Below are 18,596 nucleotides of genomic sequence, written 5' to 3'. Positions count from 1 at the left end.
AGTATATCAGATATTTTTTTTATCAGAATCTATGTAACTGAAGCTAGATCTGGACAGCACTTTTCAAATTGTGTATCCAGCACAGCTACTTAAAATCCCAAAGGGACTTACGGTTCAATAATATTTGTGAGCTGTTTCTTTGCATTTTAGCAAAGCCTGGATAGTGCCCCCAAAAGGCTATAAATAAAATAGATTGTTTTAGTGGTTTTCTTTCCACCTGACTTAATTTATTTCCATCTTAGAGGTCTTGCTATTCAGGATTCTGGTTTTATTTTTTAAAGACAGTGTCACTATAAGAGATGAGTAAGGCAAAAATTCACACAGAAACACTGGCATAAAGAATTTTGAATGTGATATTCCATTCTGCTGCTGAATCAATACTTAATCTGTAGTAAATAACACTGGCAGAATGCCAATCCATAAAATAAACCATAAAGCGCTATAGAATATTCCAGTGTTTAATGTGTTTCTCAAGCAAACAGCATTAAATCGAGGTATGGCCCTTCTTAATATTATACAGTTTAGCTCCCATATAATTATTAAATAAAATAGTTTATTTTTTATGCACTCACTATTGGTCAAACATTGTGCAGGGCCCAGTTGAGTAGGGAAATGGGTAAGCATAAATTTTAACACACTATACTAAGTTTTATGACAAATGCAGATAAAGAAGGGTGTTATAGGCACCTAACCCAGCTTAGGAACATTGGAGAAGATGCCAAGAGGAAGTGATAAGTGCATTAAGCACTGAAGGACAAATAAAATCAGACTGTGAAGAAAAGAGATGCTTCAAAAGAAGGGAAGAGCATGTACCATCCTAAGGGCAAGAGAGTATAGAACCTTGGGAAAGTGACCAATATTTCATTAGGAATAAATGTACAAGGTTTAAGGCAGACTGATAGAAGGTAAAAATTTTAAGCAGGTCAACCAGAAACAAATCATGAAGGAACTTATCCCATAAGCATCTGGTAGAGGAAGGGAGCAAGACTCTCTGAATACCAAGCAAGGAGAGAACTATGTAACTTTCAAGCTATTACAAAGCCATGAAAAGTACATGAAATTATCTAGTCAGTGACAAGATACCAATCACAGGCCTATCTGTACAGCAATAGGGTAAAAATCACCAATGTTTTAAGACGGGGAAAAACATGCACGATAAACTATAATATCTACCACTACCAAATTCAAACATTTTGATCACACTACCTCTTTGCCTTTAACTGGTAGTAAGATTTCGAAAGTTTATCTGGAAGGCCACCACTGAAGGATTTTAAGCAGCAAATCAGATTTCTGTTTTTAGAATAAATAAGATCAGACTTAGTCGTATTACAACGACATTGAGAAGGCTGAATTCAAGGTAGGCCAGACTGAAGGCAAGGAACTGTTCTCATAATTTAGGGGAATAATGACGAGAGCCTGAACTTTGTCAGTGGAAGTGGTCGTAGAGAGATTTAGCAGATACAATCAGCAGAATTTGCTCTCCAACTGGATGGAGGGATAAGACAGAAGAAAACTTCTAGGATTGTTCCACATAAGTTCTGACATAGACCACTAGATGAATGAGGGAAATGTAGGTTAATAAACATAGCAAAAGATCAATTTGGTGGGTAAAAAAGAGAAAGATGATTTCATCTAGGGACATCTTGAGCTTTCAGAGCCCCTGAGACAAATAGATGGAGATGTCCTGAATGTTATTTTATACATGAGTTTGAAGCTTGAGATAGAGATTCAGGAGTCACGGACTTGCACTAGATCCCATCTGGCTTGCCTACTCGAGAATATTGTTCCAGCTTCTGCCTAGCTGGCCAGACACTAGCAGAAGCTAGTTCTGACACTTTCCATCTACTTTGCCGGCACCATTCACCCTGTCGCAGCATTCCCCTGCAGACCTGCTCCACCCAACCCAACCACCCCAGGAGGCACCCCTCTAAAGCAGCTCCCGCTCTACCACACCCAGCAGGCAGACTTGGTGAGGACCAGCATCCCCCCAAACCCACTACCGCCCCACCCACACCAGGCAGACAGCCCCAGCCAGGGCAAGCACCCCTCCAAAGTGACTCCTACCCTGGGGTGGTAGGGAGCCAGCCCTGTCTACCAGCATGCCTGTAGCAATTGTGGCCAAGTCTGTCAGCCAGCTATGCAGGGAGCTAACCCCACACACCAGCAAGCCCACAGCAGCTACAGTTGAGCATCTCAGACAGTTAGTTACACCAGGGGCAAGCCCTGCCCACCAGTCACAACAGCAGAGGACATGCAGGCCACACCAAAGACACCGGGAGGGCTTGCTCCTGGTGACCAGGGAGGGTAGCACTATGGGACCTCACAGGATGCCTTTCATATAAGGCCACCACTTTCAAGACCAGGAGACATAGCTAACACACCTAATACATAGAAAAAACACAGACAAAATGAGGCAAAGGAGTGTGTTCAAAGAAAAACAAGACAAAAACCTCAGACAAGAACTAATCAACCTAATTAAAGTAATGGTTCTAAAGGCCCTCACCTGACATGAGAGAAGAGTGGGTGAACTATGTGAGAACTCCAATAAAGAAAAACAAAATCTATAAAAGAACCAATCAGAGTTAAGGGTTACAATGACTCAAATGAAAAATACATGAGAGGGAATCAAAGCAATTAGAGGATACAAAAGAATGAATTAACAATCTGGAAGACAGGATAGAAGCACAAAGCTGTACAGCAAAGGTTTTTTTTATTTTTTTTAAGATTTTATTTTTATTTATTTGACAGAGAGAGACACAACAAGAGAGGGAACACAAGCAGGGGGAGCGGGAGAGGGAGAAGCAGGCTTCCTGCTGAGCAGGGAGCCCGATGCAGGACTCGATCCCAGGACCCTGGGATTATGACCTGAGCCGAAGGAAGACGCTTAACGACTGAGCCACCCAGGTGCCCCCAAAAGTTTTTTTTTTTTTTTTTTAATGAGGAGGGAAAGGTCTAAGATGGCAGCATAGGAAGACCCTGAACTCACCTCCTCGGCTAGACACTGATTTTTGTGCCTGCATATAGAATAATTCAATGGAAGAAAAACTGAGGGCTGACTCAACAGTGTCTGCCCCACAAAGGAGAGACAGAGACATGGTAATGGCAGGACCCCCAGCCCCAGTGCTATGAATTTCAGCAGAAAGGGATATCACTGACGGGTCCCACCTGCAGATTCACCCAGCTGGAGCAGAGAAAAACAAACAGTTCAAAGGGCAACAAGACATAGTGAAGGAAACCCATCTTCTAACCCTAGGACATCAGCCCACAATGAGGGAACTACTTAAATCCTTTCTGACGTCAGAGGTGCTGGCTAGTGCCGTTGTTTACATTTCCTCTCCACCTAGATGGTACAGATGGGAGCAAGATCTTGGTGCTCTAGCTAGCCGCCACCACAGCAGGCCCTAGTCCACACCACCTGCAGTCATCCCCCGCAAGGTGGCTCCCATAGTCACACCCATCCCAGCTCCAACCATCCCACCAAGGCTACTCTGGCCTGCACCCACCCCAGCTGTAACCATCCCACTGGGGCAGCCCTGGCCCAGACCACCCCACAGGGTGGTCTTTCCATATTTTTTCCATATTTCCCCAATATGGAAAGCCTTGGGACACCCCTGGCCCATGCCCCACCAGCTCTGGCCATCCTGCCAGCGCACCCATGTGTGGAACACCCAGGACACCCCAAACCAAGCCTGCTCCAGCTGTCCTGCCTACGGTGCCCGGCACACACAGGTGACACAGAGGATGCTCCCACACAAGGCTACACCTTCAAGGCCAGGAGAGGTAGCTGTTTTGCCTAATTCAAAGAAACAACCACAGAAATTCAAATAAAATGAGACAGAGGAACGTGCTCCAAATGAAAGAACAAGACAGAACTTCAGAGAATGAACTAAATGAAAGAGAGATAAGCAATTTACCCGATTAGGAGATCAAAGTAATGGTCATAAAGATGTTCACCAGATTTAAGAGTGGATGAACTCAGTGAGAACTTCAATAAAAAGATAGAAAATATAAAAACCAGAATTGAAGAATACAGTAGCTGAAATGAAAAATATGCTAGAGGGAATCAACAGTGGATAAGAGGATACAAAAGAATATATCAGCTATCTGGAAGACAGGGTAAGGAAAGCACTCAAGCTGAACAGCAACAAATAAGAATTTTTAAAAATGAGGCTAGGTTAAAGGAGCTCTAGGACAACATCAGGCATTGTAACATTTGCATTATAGGAATCCCAGAAGGATAAGAGAGAGAGAAAGAGGCAGAAAACTCATTTAAAGAAACAGTATCTGGAAACTTCCCTAGCCTGGGGAAGGAAACAGACACCCAGGTCCAGGAAACACAGAGAAACCCAAACAAGATGAACCCAAGCAGGTTAACCCCAAGACACATAATGACTAAAATGTCAAAAATTAAAATTGGAATCTCAAGACCGAAATAGAAAAGCAACTACTTATACACTAGGAAAGCCCCATAAGACTATCAGCTGATTTTTTAGCAGAAACTTTGCAGGCCAGAAGAGAGTAGCAGGATATATTCAAAGTGTTCAAAGGAAAGAAACCTACAACCAAGAATACTCTACTTAGCAAGGTTATCATTCAGAACTGAAGGAGCAGTAGTTTCCCAAACAAAAGTTAAAGGAGTCTTCAGCATTAAGCTGGCCTTATAAGAAATGTGAAAGGACTCAAAGCAGAAAAGACCATAACTAGATGTAAGAAAATCATTAAAAGAAAAAACTTTACTAGTAAAAACAATATATAGTAAAGGTAGCAAATCAATCACTTATAAAGCTATTATGCAGGTTAAAAGACAAAAGTAGTAAAATCAATTATATCTAAAAAAATTAGTGAAGGGATTCAAGAAATAGAAGATGTAAAATATGATGTCACATACATAAAACATAGATGGGGCGGAGTAAAAATGTAGTGCTTTTACAATGGGTTCAAACTCAAAACCATCAACTTAATACAGACTGCTACGTACTTGGGATGTTATATATGAACCTCGTGGTGGCCACAAACCAAAAACCTGTAATAGAGACACAAAAAGGAGAAAAAAAATCCAAGCACAAGACTAAAGAAAGTGACTAATCACAAGGGAAGAGCAGAAGAGAAAAAGAAAGGGACAGAGAAGAACCACAAAAACAACAGAAAACAATTAACAAAATGGTAATAAGAATATGTCTATCAATAATTACTTTAAGTGTAAATGGTCTAAATGCTCCAATCAAAGGACATAATGTAACTGAATGGGTTAAAAAAGAAGAAAAAGACCCATCTATATGCTGCCTACAAGAGACTCACTTCGGACCTCAAGATACATGCAGACTGAAAGTTAAAAGGTGGAAAAAGATACCATGCAAATGGAAGCCAGAAAAAAATCTGGGATAACAATACTTACATCAGACAAAATAGACCTTAACACAAAGGCTGTAACAACAGACAAAGAAGGATCAGGGGATCACTCCAACAAGATGATATAACACTTAGAACTATCTATACACCCAACACAGAAGCAACCTGATTGTATACAAAGCAAATGTTAACAGACATAAAGGGAGAAATTGACAGTAATAGCATAGAGTAGGGGAGTTTTAACACCCCACTTATATCAATCAAGAGATCATCCTGTCAGAAAGTAAATAAGGAACAGTCACTTTGAGTTACACTTTAGACCATGTGGACTTAACAGATACATGCAGAGCATTCCATCCAAAAACAGCAGAACACACATTCTTTTCAAATGCACCTGGAACATTAAGAAAATAGCCACTATGGAAAAAGAGTATGGAGGCTCCCCCAAAAATTAAAATTAGAAACACCATATGACCCAGCAATTCCACTTCCGGATATTTGCCCAAAGAAAATAGAAATGTTAATTCAAAAAGATATATGCACCCCTATGTTTATTGTAGCTAGAAAGTGGGTGTGGGGGATAGGCAAAATAGGTCAAGGAAATTAAGAGATACAGACTTCCAGTTATGAAATAAATAAGTCACCAGGATGTAACAGACAGCATAGGGAATACTGTAGGTAATATTGTAATAACTTTGTATGGGGATCAGTGGTAACTACACTTACCATGGTGAGCTTTTCCTAATGTATATAATTATGGATTCACTATGTTGTACACCTGAAACTAATATAATATTGTGTGTATAACTATACTTCAATTTAAACAATTAATTTTAAAACAAATAAAAATGTAAGAATAATAAATAAGTAAATATATACATATATATATATACATACTTTGGAAATAATACGCTAGTGTTGCTAATAAAAAGTCAGATGTGAATCTAATCCTTGCTCCTTATAGATGACCTGCTTCTTTCTCTCTGGAATTGTTTCCTTTTCTTAAATTTCACCCTACTGTGTCAAAGCGTTGACACATTTCCCCTTTATCTCTCTTGTTTTGTACTCAATAAGTCCATTCAATCTTTCCTTAATTGTGGAAAAATTTTAATGAGCAGTTCTTCAAATATTTAACTTTTATTTCTTTCTGTTAATCAGATGTTGACAATTTATTTTTCATACCTTTTTTTTCATTTTTTCATACGTTTCAAAACATATTCCATCTCATTAATTCACTCATCAACTGCATTCTTTCAACCCATGAATTAAGTTTTATGTCTATTATATCTGACTGGTACTTTTTTATAACTTCTTGTCCCTGTTTAATGTTTCCAATGCCCTTCTATATGCCCTTGAGAATGTTTATCAGGATTATTGTAAATCCTTTTTTCTCTGGCTCATTAGTTCTGCTCCCTCTGGAATTAGTTGTTCAGTCTGTGATCTCTCCTTTCTGGTGCTTTACATCGGTGATCTTCAAATGTCTATTTATCCTATTCCTTTCAGAGTACCAGCTATCATTTTTATATTATATTCTGAGTTCCTTCCTTATCCCACTTACTTCTAATGCATGTCCAGAATTAGATTCAAAGGAGGAAACCACAATTGCCATAAATTTCCCATCTTAACACACCTATGACACAAACTAGACTTAATGTCCTCAAGCTTGAGCCTGATTTGACTTGGTTATCTTTTCAGATTAGTGGAATTAGACGATGTCACAGAATCACCAAACATCTTCCATTTGCTTATGGAAAGAAACGGTTTTCTAGGGCTGTCAGGAGGGCTAATAATGGCGGATGGCAAATAACTGTAGAAAATGTAATTAATTATCAATGGAAAAATGTCTTGGAACCTTAATACTTTGTGATTGTTACAGTGAATGTTATTTTCCTTCCTCCCCTTCATAGACCTATAGGATACAAAGCTTTTAATTCAAAAATTATTAAAATTAAGTTTTAAGGATTTCTTAACTGAATTCTTACTGACCGACCCCCAAGAAAACTAGAGAAGCCTCTTGGGTTTTACAAAACTGATTTAAATATTGCTTATCTAAAAATATAATAGAAATTGTTTTGGCATCTTTTGTGGAATTATTTCTGCCTTGCCTTCATGTTCTTGATGTATCAATATTTGTATCTGACCAGACACCTGTGCAGATGTCTAGCATTTTCTTTTGATCTGACATTCACTTTTTAACAAATATTTGTTGAACACTTGACATACTATTGTTCTGGTTGCCAGGTGCCCAGCAAGAAAGACACAATCCCTGCTTTCACAGAGCATTAGAGTTTAACAAAGAATCCAGATTGAATATAGTTTATACTAGAGCAGGGCGTTTTTTCTGTGTTGCTTTTCCTTGTATACCAGGCACCTAGAATAGTGTAAATATTGGTTGAATGTTAAGCAGGTAAACACTGGACACTAATTACAAATGTGTTAAATGTTATGTTGGAAGAATGCAGGCATCATGGAGTATAGGAGCCTTACCTGATCTGGGGGATCATAGAGAATTAGGTCTCCCACTGATAAAGCCATCCCTTTCCAAGTGGTTTATGCAGGCTCATTTAAACAATCAGCACCTATTTCCTATTTCCTATTCAGGCCACCCTCCTATTGTGCATGGAGGCTTGAACCACCTTGGATTTTTCAGTATTGATTTCTGTAAATGAGAAGTGAGATGAATTGCTTAATAATACCATATGTTTATAGAAATAAAAGGAAATAGCAGTTTAACAATGCTGGCTTGTGTTTCTTGCTTCTTGCCTGTCCACTCCGTCACCCCCATTTTCTTTTTATCTTGCAGATGAAGGAGCTTCTATGCACCCTTGTGATGATACATACTGTGGACCTTTCCCAGAATCTGAGCCAGAAGTGAAAGCTGTAGCCACTTTCCTCCGAAAACACAGGAAGCACATTAGAGCTTACCTCTCCTTTCATGCATATGCTCAGATGCTGCTGTATCCCTATTCTTACAAATATGCAACAATCCCCAACTTTAGCTGTGTGGTAAGTATTAGACCTTCTACATGCGTGTCAGGCTTTATGCTTCTTTTCTAAAGCTAAAAGGGCTCTGAGTGGTAATGATAATAGCAAACACATATTGTGTTTATCCTAATAAGCATTTTTTACCTACTAACTTATTTATTTTCCATAATCATATGATGTAGGTAACTATTATTTTCCCCATTTTACAGATGAGGAAACTGAAACCTAGGGAAATTAAGTAATTAGACGCAGAACACACAGCTACTAAGGGCCATAGCCAGGATCGAGCCCGAAATCTAGCTCCAGCCTTGTCACTTTTAACTGCTATGCTATGCTGCTTCTCAAATGCAACCAACTCAAACCAATTTACATTCTTACCACGGGTTACACAGAAAGTTGTCAGAAAGGATTTGATTAGTATTACAGCTTCGGTCACATATGCAGGGCTATAATTAATTTTATTGGGTAAATAATTGTTCATAAACTGTGGCCTGACTCTCATTAATTAAAAGCAACTTTTAATTTATAAGCGCTATTTGCTTAATGGTACTAAGTCTCTGGGCATGTATCTGACAAGTTGGTGCTAAGAATGAACAGCCCTTTAGGCATAAGATTCCCTGGCAGTGAAAAAGCAGTGTCTTTCTTCCTCATCTCAGAAACCCAACAAGCTATCCACTGTAGGGCAAAATTCCTTGTAAAGTGAGTCTGATTCAGAGCCTCTAGCACCTAAAGGTCTATAAAATTCAAAAACAGGTCAAACTAATACATAGTGTTAGAAATGAGGACGAGGAAGAGAATAGTGACTGGGAGGAGGTATGAGAAGGAGAGCTTTTGGGTTTTGCTGTTGATGTTCTATTCCTTGGCCTGGATGCTGGTTACATGAGTGTGTGTAATTTGTGATCACTCGTTGAGCTATAAACTGAAAATGTGTATATTCTTCTGTATGTATGTTATACTTGAATTAAAAGCTTTGATAAACAAGAAGCATCCCCTTTCTTCCTATATCTTGAACTCTAAATCCTTCACCAGTTGGTTGGAGTTGCAGGAATTCCTGACCTAGATGTCCAGGACCTGGAAGGAATGGAGAACATGAGGAGGTCAGAAGAAGGCCTGAGGGAAGGCTTCTATTCTGTCCAAAAGAGGAACTTTGCTCTTGGCATTCCAAGCAAGAATTCTGAGCAAATTCTCTTGAGAAATTTTGTAAAGGTGGTAGTTCTATTTAAGAGTGCAATTCTTCAGCTACTGTATGAGTCAAATAGGCTAGTTGTTGTTGTTATTGTTGTTAACCTGGCACTTTAACCACTCTGTATCACACAGTGCTTCTCTAGGCAAATATTCAGCCCTTTCTAAATTGGGCACAGTGTCTATATTCTCACAATAGATTAAATGGAATTTGCAATATATTAAAAGTATTACATAAGTTAAGCCTATTTTCATTTTGTCTTGGATTGGAGGATGTGGTATAAAGAGTAGATCAGTGATTCACAATCAAGGATAACTTTGCCTCCCAGAGACACTGAACAACGTTGAAGACATTTTGATTATCACAAAAAGGCTGGAGGATGCTATTGGCAACTAGTGGATAGGGGCCAAGGATGCTGCTAAACATCCTACAATGTACAGGACAGCCTCCCACAGCAAAGAAATATTCAGTCCAGACTGTCAATAGTACCACTGTTGAGAAATCCTGTTACCAGGTTACACGTAAGCTAAGTCACTGATGCCAAGATTAAAATTCTCAGAAACTAGGTAGTCTCTGAATATTAACCAGAAATCATTCAATTCTAATAAATTATTCAAAAAGCATTCCATCAATGTGTAGGAGTCTGTGTTTCTGCTAACATTTTTAGGTCATTCATTAACTTGCTTTAAATAAAAAATATATTCCTTACTTAGTTGAGGTTCAAGAAGGGAGGCCTGGGTCCTTTTGGACAACTGAAAAGAGGAAGCAATAAAGAAAGGAGGAATTGCTTAAACTCTTTCAAATAGGTGTCCAGCTACACCACCCTGGAAAATAATTCCTAGAAAATTTTATGAAGTTTTCACTTTTTGGGGGAATGATCATATCCAAGCCTCTTATCAACATCCACCTGCACCTGAGTGACGGAAGTACCGTGAGCCCAAAAGGCTAAAACTGTGCGTATGTTTTCTGTAAATAGGCCGAGTGGTTGTATTTTTTTTTTCTTAAGAGATTTTTGGGGGTAGTTGAGTCATCTGAAATAATGAGGAACAAGATTCTCCTCACCGGCAGAACACAGTAATCTTCTAAATGTAGAAATATCTGCCCTTGCCATGGAATATTGCTGAAACCATTGGAGAAGATGTTAAAATCTCAGAACATTCTCCATAAAGGTATCTTATTATGGTGTTTACATTCCTTTTCTGTTGGCTCCTAAGAGGACAATGTCATCATCAGTGAGATCAGTAATAAATTGTCTGCCAGGTTCTGGAGCCTGGTCCCTTAATATCCACAAAGAGTGGCATTTGTTGCAAATGCTCCTTTATGCATCCCTGAGGTAAATGAGGACAGCAAGCTGAAGCTGGGTCCACACACAGCGCCATGTTGCCCAGAGAACTTCAACTGATATAATAAATTATTCATAGGCAAATCGAAATGGGAGAGTTGGATACTGGTTTCACCATACTTCTTTTCCTCTCACTGGTCATACGATACTTCTCGAACTCCTTATTGAAACTAATGCTGTTATACCATTGAATATGTTTTGAAGTGTAGTCACTATTATTTTAGTTCATGTTAGAATAGTCACCTTTTAGTATTTTTATTGCGTTATCATTTTCCCTGATTTTTGGCATTGATAGCTAAAGTTCCGCCTCAAAATTTCTCCATCTTAGCAGTACCTGAGCTCTGTCAGAGCTGTATGTAACTCTAGAAGTCATGGAGCATTCTGCAATTGTATTCCCATAGCCATAGGGATAAATGAATAGCATAAGAGAAGTCACTCTTCCTGAACTAAAGGGTTTCTTAATTGATCCAAATGTGTTTTAAATACCTTGTACATAGCCACGGAAGTATGTACTTAAGGATCAATAAGATTATCTTGATACTCTTGCAGAGCTATGCTTATTCAACATTCATGCAAGAAATATTGACTGAACATCTGTTATACATGGGCACATTGCTAAATAATGTATATGTGGCTATGAAGAAGGCTGGCATGGGCTCTGCCTATTGAGCATTTTGTAATTTATAGAAACAAGTGTCTCTGAATGAAAGTGAAGAAAACAGAACACTAAATCAGCATCAGAAGATATGTGTATTAACTCAACCAGTCCTTGCTATGTAACCCCAGCCTGCTCGTTTAACCTTGCTGAGCCTTTCTTTTCTTGTCTGTAAAATGGAAATAGTACTGATCCCTGGCTTGGTGTAAAGATCAATCAAAGGAAATAACGTGTTCTAAAACATATTATAAACTGCAGCATTTGACAAGGAATATTATTACCATTATTATTAAATATAACTATTACCTAATGTGCCCTACCTTGCTCTCCAAATTGAAGACTGATAAGGCTCAAACAACACGCCAGTGTTTCTAAATGTTTCAGTGTAGTGATGTAAAGTGATATCAGCTCTCCCTTTTCCCTCACAGGAATCTGCAGCTTATAAAGCTGTGAATGCCCTTCGGTCAGTATATGGGGTACAATACAGATATGGACCTGCCTCCAGCACATTGTGTAAGTTTCCCGTGTATTTTGTGTTAGAATCGTCTTTTGAACCAAGATCCTGTAAAATGACTTCCCTTTAAAAAAACAAGAAGAGTGTTCTCCCTTAATGAGAAATTTTTGACAACCAAATTAGCCAAGGAAGACGGAGGGAGTTTATATTTGATTAGTTTTACATTGCTTGACATAAATCACTGTACCAATTGAAATAAATTCCAAGCAGAGAATATTCTAAGCATGACTACAAAGTTGAAATGAGATCTTATGACAGTAGAAAGTACCCAAATGGGCTCCTTGAGCAACTGTAACTACTGTAAGGGTGGAAATGGGCCTTGAGAATATAATGAAATAATGTCTCAGCCCTAAAAGAGCTTTCCTTTTATTCCTTTCCTCCACCATTCTTGTTATGAAATGCATTTCTTATGTAACACCTTCAGCTGAATTTCCCCTTAAAAGGTGATTAAAATATTTTTTTTTGCTTTTTTAAATAAATTTATTATTTGAATTTTAGGTGGTTAACATACAGTGCAATATTGGTTTCTGGAGTAGAATTCAGTGATTCATCACTTACATACAACACCCGGTGCTCATCATAACAAGTGCCCTCCTTAATACGCATCACCCATCTAGCCCATCCCCCACCCACCTCCCTCCATCAACCCCATTTGTTCTCTCTTGTTAAAAGTCTCCTATGGCTTGTTTCCCTCTCTCCTTTTTTCCTCTTCACCCTTCCCATATGTTCATCTGCTTTCTTTCTTAAATTCCACACATGAGTGAGATCATATGGTATTTATCTTTCTCTGACTGACTTATTTCACTTAGCATAATACCCTCTAGCTCCATTCACGTCATTGCAAATAGCAAGATATCAATTTTTTTGATGGCTGAGTAATATTCCATTGTATATATGTACACCACATCTTCTTTATCCATTCATCATTGATGGACAGTTGGGCTCTCTCCATAGTTTGGCTATTGTTGATAATGCTGCTATAAACATCGGGGTGCAGGTATTCCTTCAAGTCTGTATTTTTATATGTTTTGGGTAAATACCTAGTGGTATAACTGCTGGCTCATGGGTGTCATGGATGTCTTCTTTGGAAAAATGTCTATTCATGTCTTCTGCCCATTTCTTAACTGGGTTATTTGTTTTTTGGGTGTTAAGTTGGTAAGTTCTTTGTAGATTTTGGATACTAACCCTTCATCAGATAGGTAATTTGCAAATATCTTCTCCCACTCTGTAAGCTGCCTTTTAGTTTTGTTGACTCTTTCCTTCGCTGTGCGGAAGCTTCTTATCTTGATGAAGTCCCAATAGTTCATTTTTGCTTTTGTTTTCCTTGCCTGTGGTGACATGTCTAGTAAGGAATTGCTACAGCCAAGGTCAAAGAGGTTTCTATGTTCTCCTCTAGGATGTTGTTGGTTTCCTGTCTCACATTTAGGTCTTTCATCAATTTTGAATTTATTTTTGTGTATGCTGTAAGAGAGTGGTCCAGTTTCATCATTCTGCATGTTGCTGTCTGGTTTTCCCAATACCATTTGTGAAGAGACTGTCTTTTTTCCATTGGATATTCTTTCCTGCTTTGCCAAAGACTAGTTGACCATATAATTGTGGGTCCATTTCTGGGTTCGCTATTCTGTTCCATAGATCTATGTGTCTGTTTTTGTGACAGTGCCATACTGTTTTGATGACTACAGCTTTGTAATATAGCTTGAAATCTGGTATCATGATGCCTCCAGTTTTTTCTTTTTCAGAATTGCTTTGGCTATTCGGGGTCTTCTATGGTTCCATATAAATTTGAGGATTGTTTGTTCTAGCTCTGTGAAAAATGCTGGTGGTATTTTTTTTTTAAAGATTTTATTTATTTATTTGAGAAAGAGAGAGAGAGAGAAACAGCATGAGAGGGGAAAGGGTCAGAGGGAGAAGCAGGCTCCCCGCTGAGCCGGGAGCCTGACGTGGGACTCGATCCCAGGACTCCGGGATCATGACCTGAGCCGAAGGCAGTTGCTTAACCAACTGAGCCACCCAGGCACCCTATGCTGGTGGTATTTTGATAGTGATTGCATTAACTGTGTAGATTGCTTTGGGTAGTATAGACATTTTGACAATGTTTGTTCTTCCAATCTAAGAGCATGGAATGTGGAATGTTTTTCCATTTTTTTGTGTGTGTCCTCCTCAATTTCTTTCAGAAGTGTTCTATAGTTTTCAGAGTACACACCTTTTACTTCTTTAGTTAGATTTATTCTTAGGTATCTTATTGTTTTTGGTGCAATTGCAAATGGGATCAATTTCTTGATTTCTTTTTCTGCTGCTTTGTTATTGGTATATAGAAATGCAACAGATTTCTGAACATTGATTTTATATCCTGCGACTTTGCTGAATTCATGTATGAATTCTAGCAATTTTTGGTGGAGTCTTTAGGGTTTTCTACATAGAATATTAGGTCATCTGCAAAGAATGAAAGTTTGACTTCTTCCTTGCCAATTTGGATGCCTTTTACTTCTTTTTGTTGTCTCATTGCTGAGGCTAAGACTTCCAGTACTATGTTAAATAGTAATGGTAAGAGTGGACATCCCTATCTTGTTCCTGACTGTAGGGGAAAGGCTCCCAGTTTCTCCCCATTGAGGGTGATATTAGCTGTGGGTCTTTCATATATGGCCTTTGTGATGTTGAGGTATGTCCCATCTACCCCTACTTCATTTTTTATCAGGAAAGGATGCTGTATTTAGTCAAATGCTTTTTCTGCATATATTGACAGGATCATATGGTTTTTATCCTTTATTTTATTAATACGGTGTATCATATTGATTGACTTGCAAGTATTGAACAACCCCTGCGGCCCAGGAATAAATCCCACTTGATCATGGTGAATAATTCTCTTAATGTACTGTTGAATTCGATTTGCTAATATTTTATTGAAATAAAGAGCAACTGGGTATATGGAAAGAACTTGAACAAAGACTCTGAAGACACGGATTCTAGTCCTCGTTCTGCCACTAATCGGGATATAATCCTGGCCAAGATATTAATCCTGGGCTTCAGTTTCCACAACTGTTAAGTGAGGAATTGGACTAGGTCATCTCTCATGACCTCTCAAACTCTAAAATTTTTTAACTATATGACTTGGAAAATCTAGCAAGAAATCATATATATCTGAATGTCTATGTATGCACACACACACACACACACACACACACACACACATACAGGTTGTATGTATATGTATAGATAGTGACATCCAATTCTGCTTTCAGTGAGGTACCAAGTTTCTCCTTGATCTCTTTAACTTACCAATTATTATATTCCTAACCACTCACTTTCTTCAGCCTTCAAAGAAAAGTTTGGTTTGCCAATTAACATTGCTTATCAAATAAGTTTATCCTAATAATGAATGTCTTAAGTATCAGAAGTGTTTTCAAAGTCTATGATTATTGGTCTCATGCTAACCTTTTTAGAACTGTTTTTCAGGGGGTGCCTGGGTGGCTCAGTCAGTTAAGCGTCTGCCTTCAGCTCAGGTCATGATCCCAGGGTCCTGGGCTCAAGCCCCAAGTCAGGCTCCCTGTTCTGCTGGGAGACTACTTCTCCCTCTCCTTCTCCCCCTGCCCATTCCCCTGCTTGTGCTCCCTCTCTCTCTTTCTCAAATAAATAAATAAAATCTTTTTTAAAAAAAACATAGTTAAAAAAACTTTTTCAGTAATGCCACGCTGAAAAAGGAAATACAGTATTTTTTTAAAATCATATTACTAATTATTACCAATATAATATATATTAGTTTTATCAGCTTGATATCAAGCCACAGTCATAGTATTATATTTACCAAGAACAACCTGCTACCATAGAAATGAGGCTGTCACATCACCATGATGTAACTGTTGGCACATATTGACTCTGACTTTGGCTTCTATGACTACTATTTGTAATTCCAGTATACTCTAACCCAGAGGGACAATGAAGCCACAGCCTACCTTCTGTCCTTAACCAAGCAAGGGGAGCCTGAGAAACAGTAGAGTGTTTTAATTGTCATCTTAACGTAATTTGTCTCTAACTTTTCCTGACAAAAATAGGAATAAAAAGGATATTATCTGAGCAGATGAACATGCTCTGAAAATTTTTAATAATAATAGTGTTAGGTCAGTCTGGATCATATTAATTTCAAGAAAAAAGTTTGTAAAGATTCTTTTTATTTTTTTAAGATTTTATTTACTTGAGTGAGAGAGAGAGTGCACAGAGGGAGAGGGACAAGCAGACTCCCTGCTGAGCAGGGAGCCCAACATGGGGCTTGATCCCAGGATCCTGAGCTCATGACCTGAGCCAAAGGCAGCTGCTTAACCAACTGAGCCACCCAGGCCCTATAAAGATTCTTCTATAAAAGATTTATTTTTAATTATTAAGACCCTGTTATGCTAAAAATTACATACTAGGCACTTTGGGATGTAAAGATGCAAAATAATAAGGGCTTATATATCCTAGCCCATTATTTTGTTTAATTTCCACAACAACACTATGCAGTAGGTATTATCAATCCCTTTTTCTAAAGGGAAGATTGAGGCTCAGACAAGTCACAGTAGGTGGTGGGATCTAATACAGCCCAGACCCTTAGTCTGCCTCTAGTGCCTGTGCTTTGAACCTGTGCTAAAAGCTAGAGCATGTGAGGTCACAGGAGCCAAAAAGAGAGAATTGCCAGTGAATTATCAGCTACACTAAATGCTGTTGAGAGTTTGAAAGTGGGATCTGCAGGGGGGAAAACAAAGCAACAAAGGAAATTAGGCCTGCTGTCATTGGTGACCTTCAAGAACAAAGTTTTCATAGACAGGTAGAGGCAAGAACCGGACTGAAAGTGGTTAAGGATATAGAGGCAACATATATAGATTCTCTTTGTGTTCTAAAGCAAAAGGACAAAGAAAAAAAGGATGGCATATAGCATGAGAAGGAAGTGCCATATGAAATTGGTGCTTGAACATTTTGGTCAATGCAAATGCAAGAGAAGGTGGTTTAATTAATGAAACTAGGTCCTGGAGAAGTGACCCTCTCACTACCAGGGAAGACAATGATGAATGGAATCAAAAGATGACACCTGTTATAAATAAATAAATAAATAAATAAATAAATAAATAAATAAATAAACAAGGAGCAAGAGTTCCTTCTCTGAGCTGGAAGGAAGACAGCCAGGGGGCTGTGATGTCAGTAGAGGAGGTGGCGGGATGATGGGATAATTACCTTTTATGGGCATGGCGACGATGATAAGTGAGGGGCAGGCCTACAGGAGCCTGAGAAAGGTTCAGTAAGTGAAGGTCTAGAAAACTGAGCCTAGAGCAGCATTGAGAACAGAGAAGGACATCAGTGACTAGTGTGATTTTACAGCAAAGACTTTCTCCAGCTCCCTCTCAAGGTGAAAGAGCAGAGAAACTGAGCCAGGGATTAGTTTGTTTATGGGTGACTGAAGTGAGGGTAGAGATAAATGTTACTGGAATTGAGGCTGAGAAATTTTGAGGTCATCACACTGGGAAAGCATTACTACCTAGACTAGATCCTCAAAGATGATGGCAGGTAGGATTTTTAAGTTCCATGAGCCTAATGCCAAGGAACTACTGTTAAATCATTCTTGTTGAAACAGTGTTTAATTAGAAGGACTTAGGATAGCCTAGTAAGCAAGTAGTATATACAAACTTTGAAAATTATGCAGACTCTTCAGTGAGGCTTTTTTTTTTTTTTCTTAACTTTTAGATGTGAGCTCTGGTAGCTCAATGGATTGGGCCTACAAAAATGGAATACCCTACACATTTGCTTTTGAACTTCGTGACACTGGACATTTTGGATTTTTACTTCCAGAGATGCTCATCAAACCAACCTGTACAGAGACCATGCTGGCTGTGAAGAATATCACAATGCACCTACTAAAGAAGTGTCCCTGAGGCCCAAGGGTCAGGTCAACCACCAGACAGAGAGCTGATTCTGTGCAAGAGCTACTTGGCAGTGGGTGGAAATTGTTTTTAAAGAGAAGGGCAACTTCTTAGAATGAACATATCTGTGGACTATAAAAGGACCTACTTAATGCAATTCAAGTTTCTGTGGCAATATAAAGTTGGTTAAAAAAATCTGAGCATAGCCTAGTTTGTTGTAAGAGAAAGCATCCATTTTAATCCCTTTAGAGTCCTATTTGATTAAGGGGAAGTGGGGATATTTTCAAACCCTATTGTCTCAAGAAATGTACAAATTAAAGATTTCACTGCAATAAATCTCCTTTTCTCAATTAAGATCTAGGCTACTAATGTTTAATCACTTGGTTTTCTTTTGAAATGGAGAGAACTATATTTCTTAATAAATATACAATTTATCAAGACGTCAGATTCTTCACATCTTCATCCCCTGGCATTAGTGCATCATATACCTATAAAAATATAGCAAGCTAAAGCATTCATGTTTAGACTCTGAGAATACCATTTACAAAAACAGAAGTAAACATTAATTGAGGTGCCCGACAGCATTAAGAGCTTTACACTAATAATCTCATTTATTGCTCGAATACTATGAGGTGGATATTCCTATTAGCCTCATTTCTCAGATGAGGAAATTGAGACTTAGA

The 18,596-nt window shown here is 38.6% G+C and overlaps 1 protein-coding gene across 1 annotated transcript in view; it reads left to right on the top strand.

Annotated features, from left to right (window-relative positions):
• Window positions 1–18,226, top strand: part of CPA6 (carboxypeptidase A6) — a 353,130-nt gene extending 334,904 nt beyond the window's left edge. Inside the window, exons 9-11 of the mRNA XM_027620329.2 lie at window positions 8,153–8,355; window positions 11,943–12,027; window positions 17,738–18,226. Coding sequence (XP_027476130.1) covers window positions 8,153–8,355; window positions 11,943–12,027; window positions 17,738–17,925 — 476 coding nt within the window. The 3' untranslated portion in view covers window positions 17,926–18,226. The remainder of the gene's footprint in view (window positions 1–8,152; window positions 8,356–11,942; window positions 12,028–17,737) is intronic.
• The last annotated feature ends 370 nt before the right edge of the window (window positions 18,227–18,596 follow it).

Source organism: Zalophus californianus, chromosome 4 (assembly GCF_009762305.2).
Source record: "Zalophus californianus isolate mZalCal1 chromosome 4, mZalCal1.pri.v2, whole genome shotgun sequence".
Taxonomy (NCBI): Eukaryota; Metazoa; Chordata; class Mammalia; order Carnivora; family Otariidae; genus Zalophus; species Zalophus californianus.
This window is presented reverse-complemented; position numbering and strand designations above follow the sequence as displayed.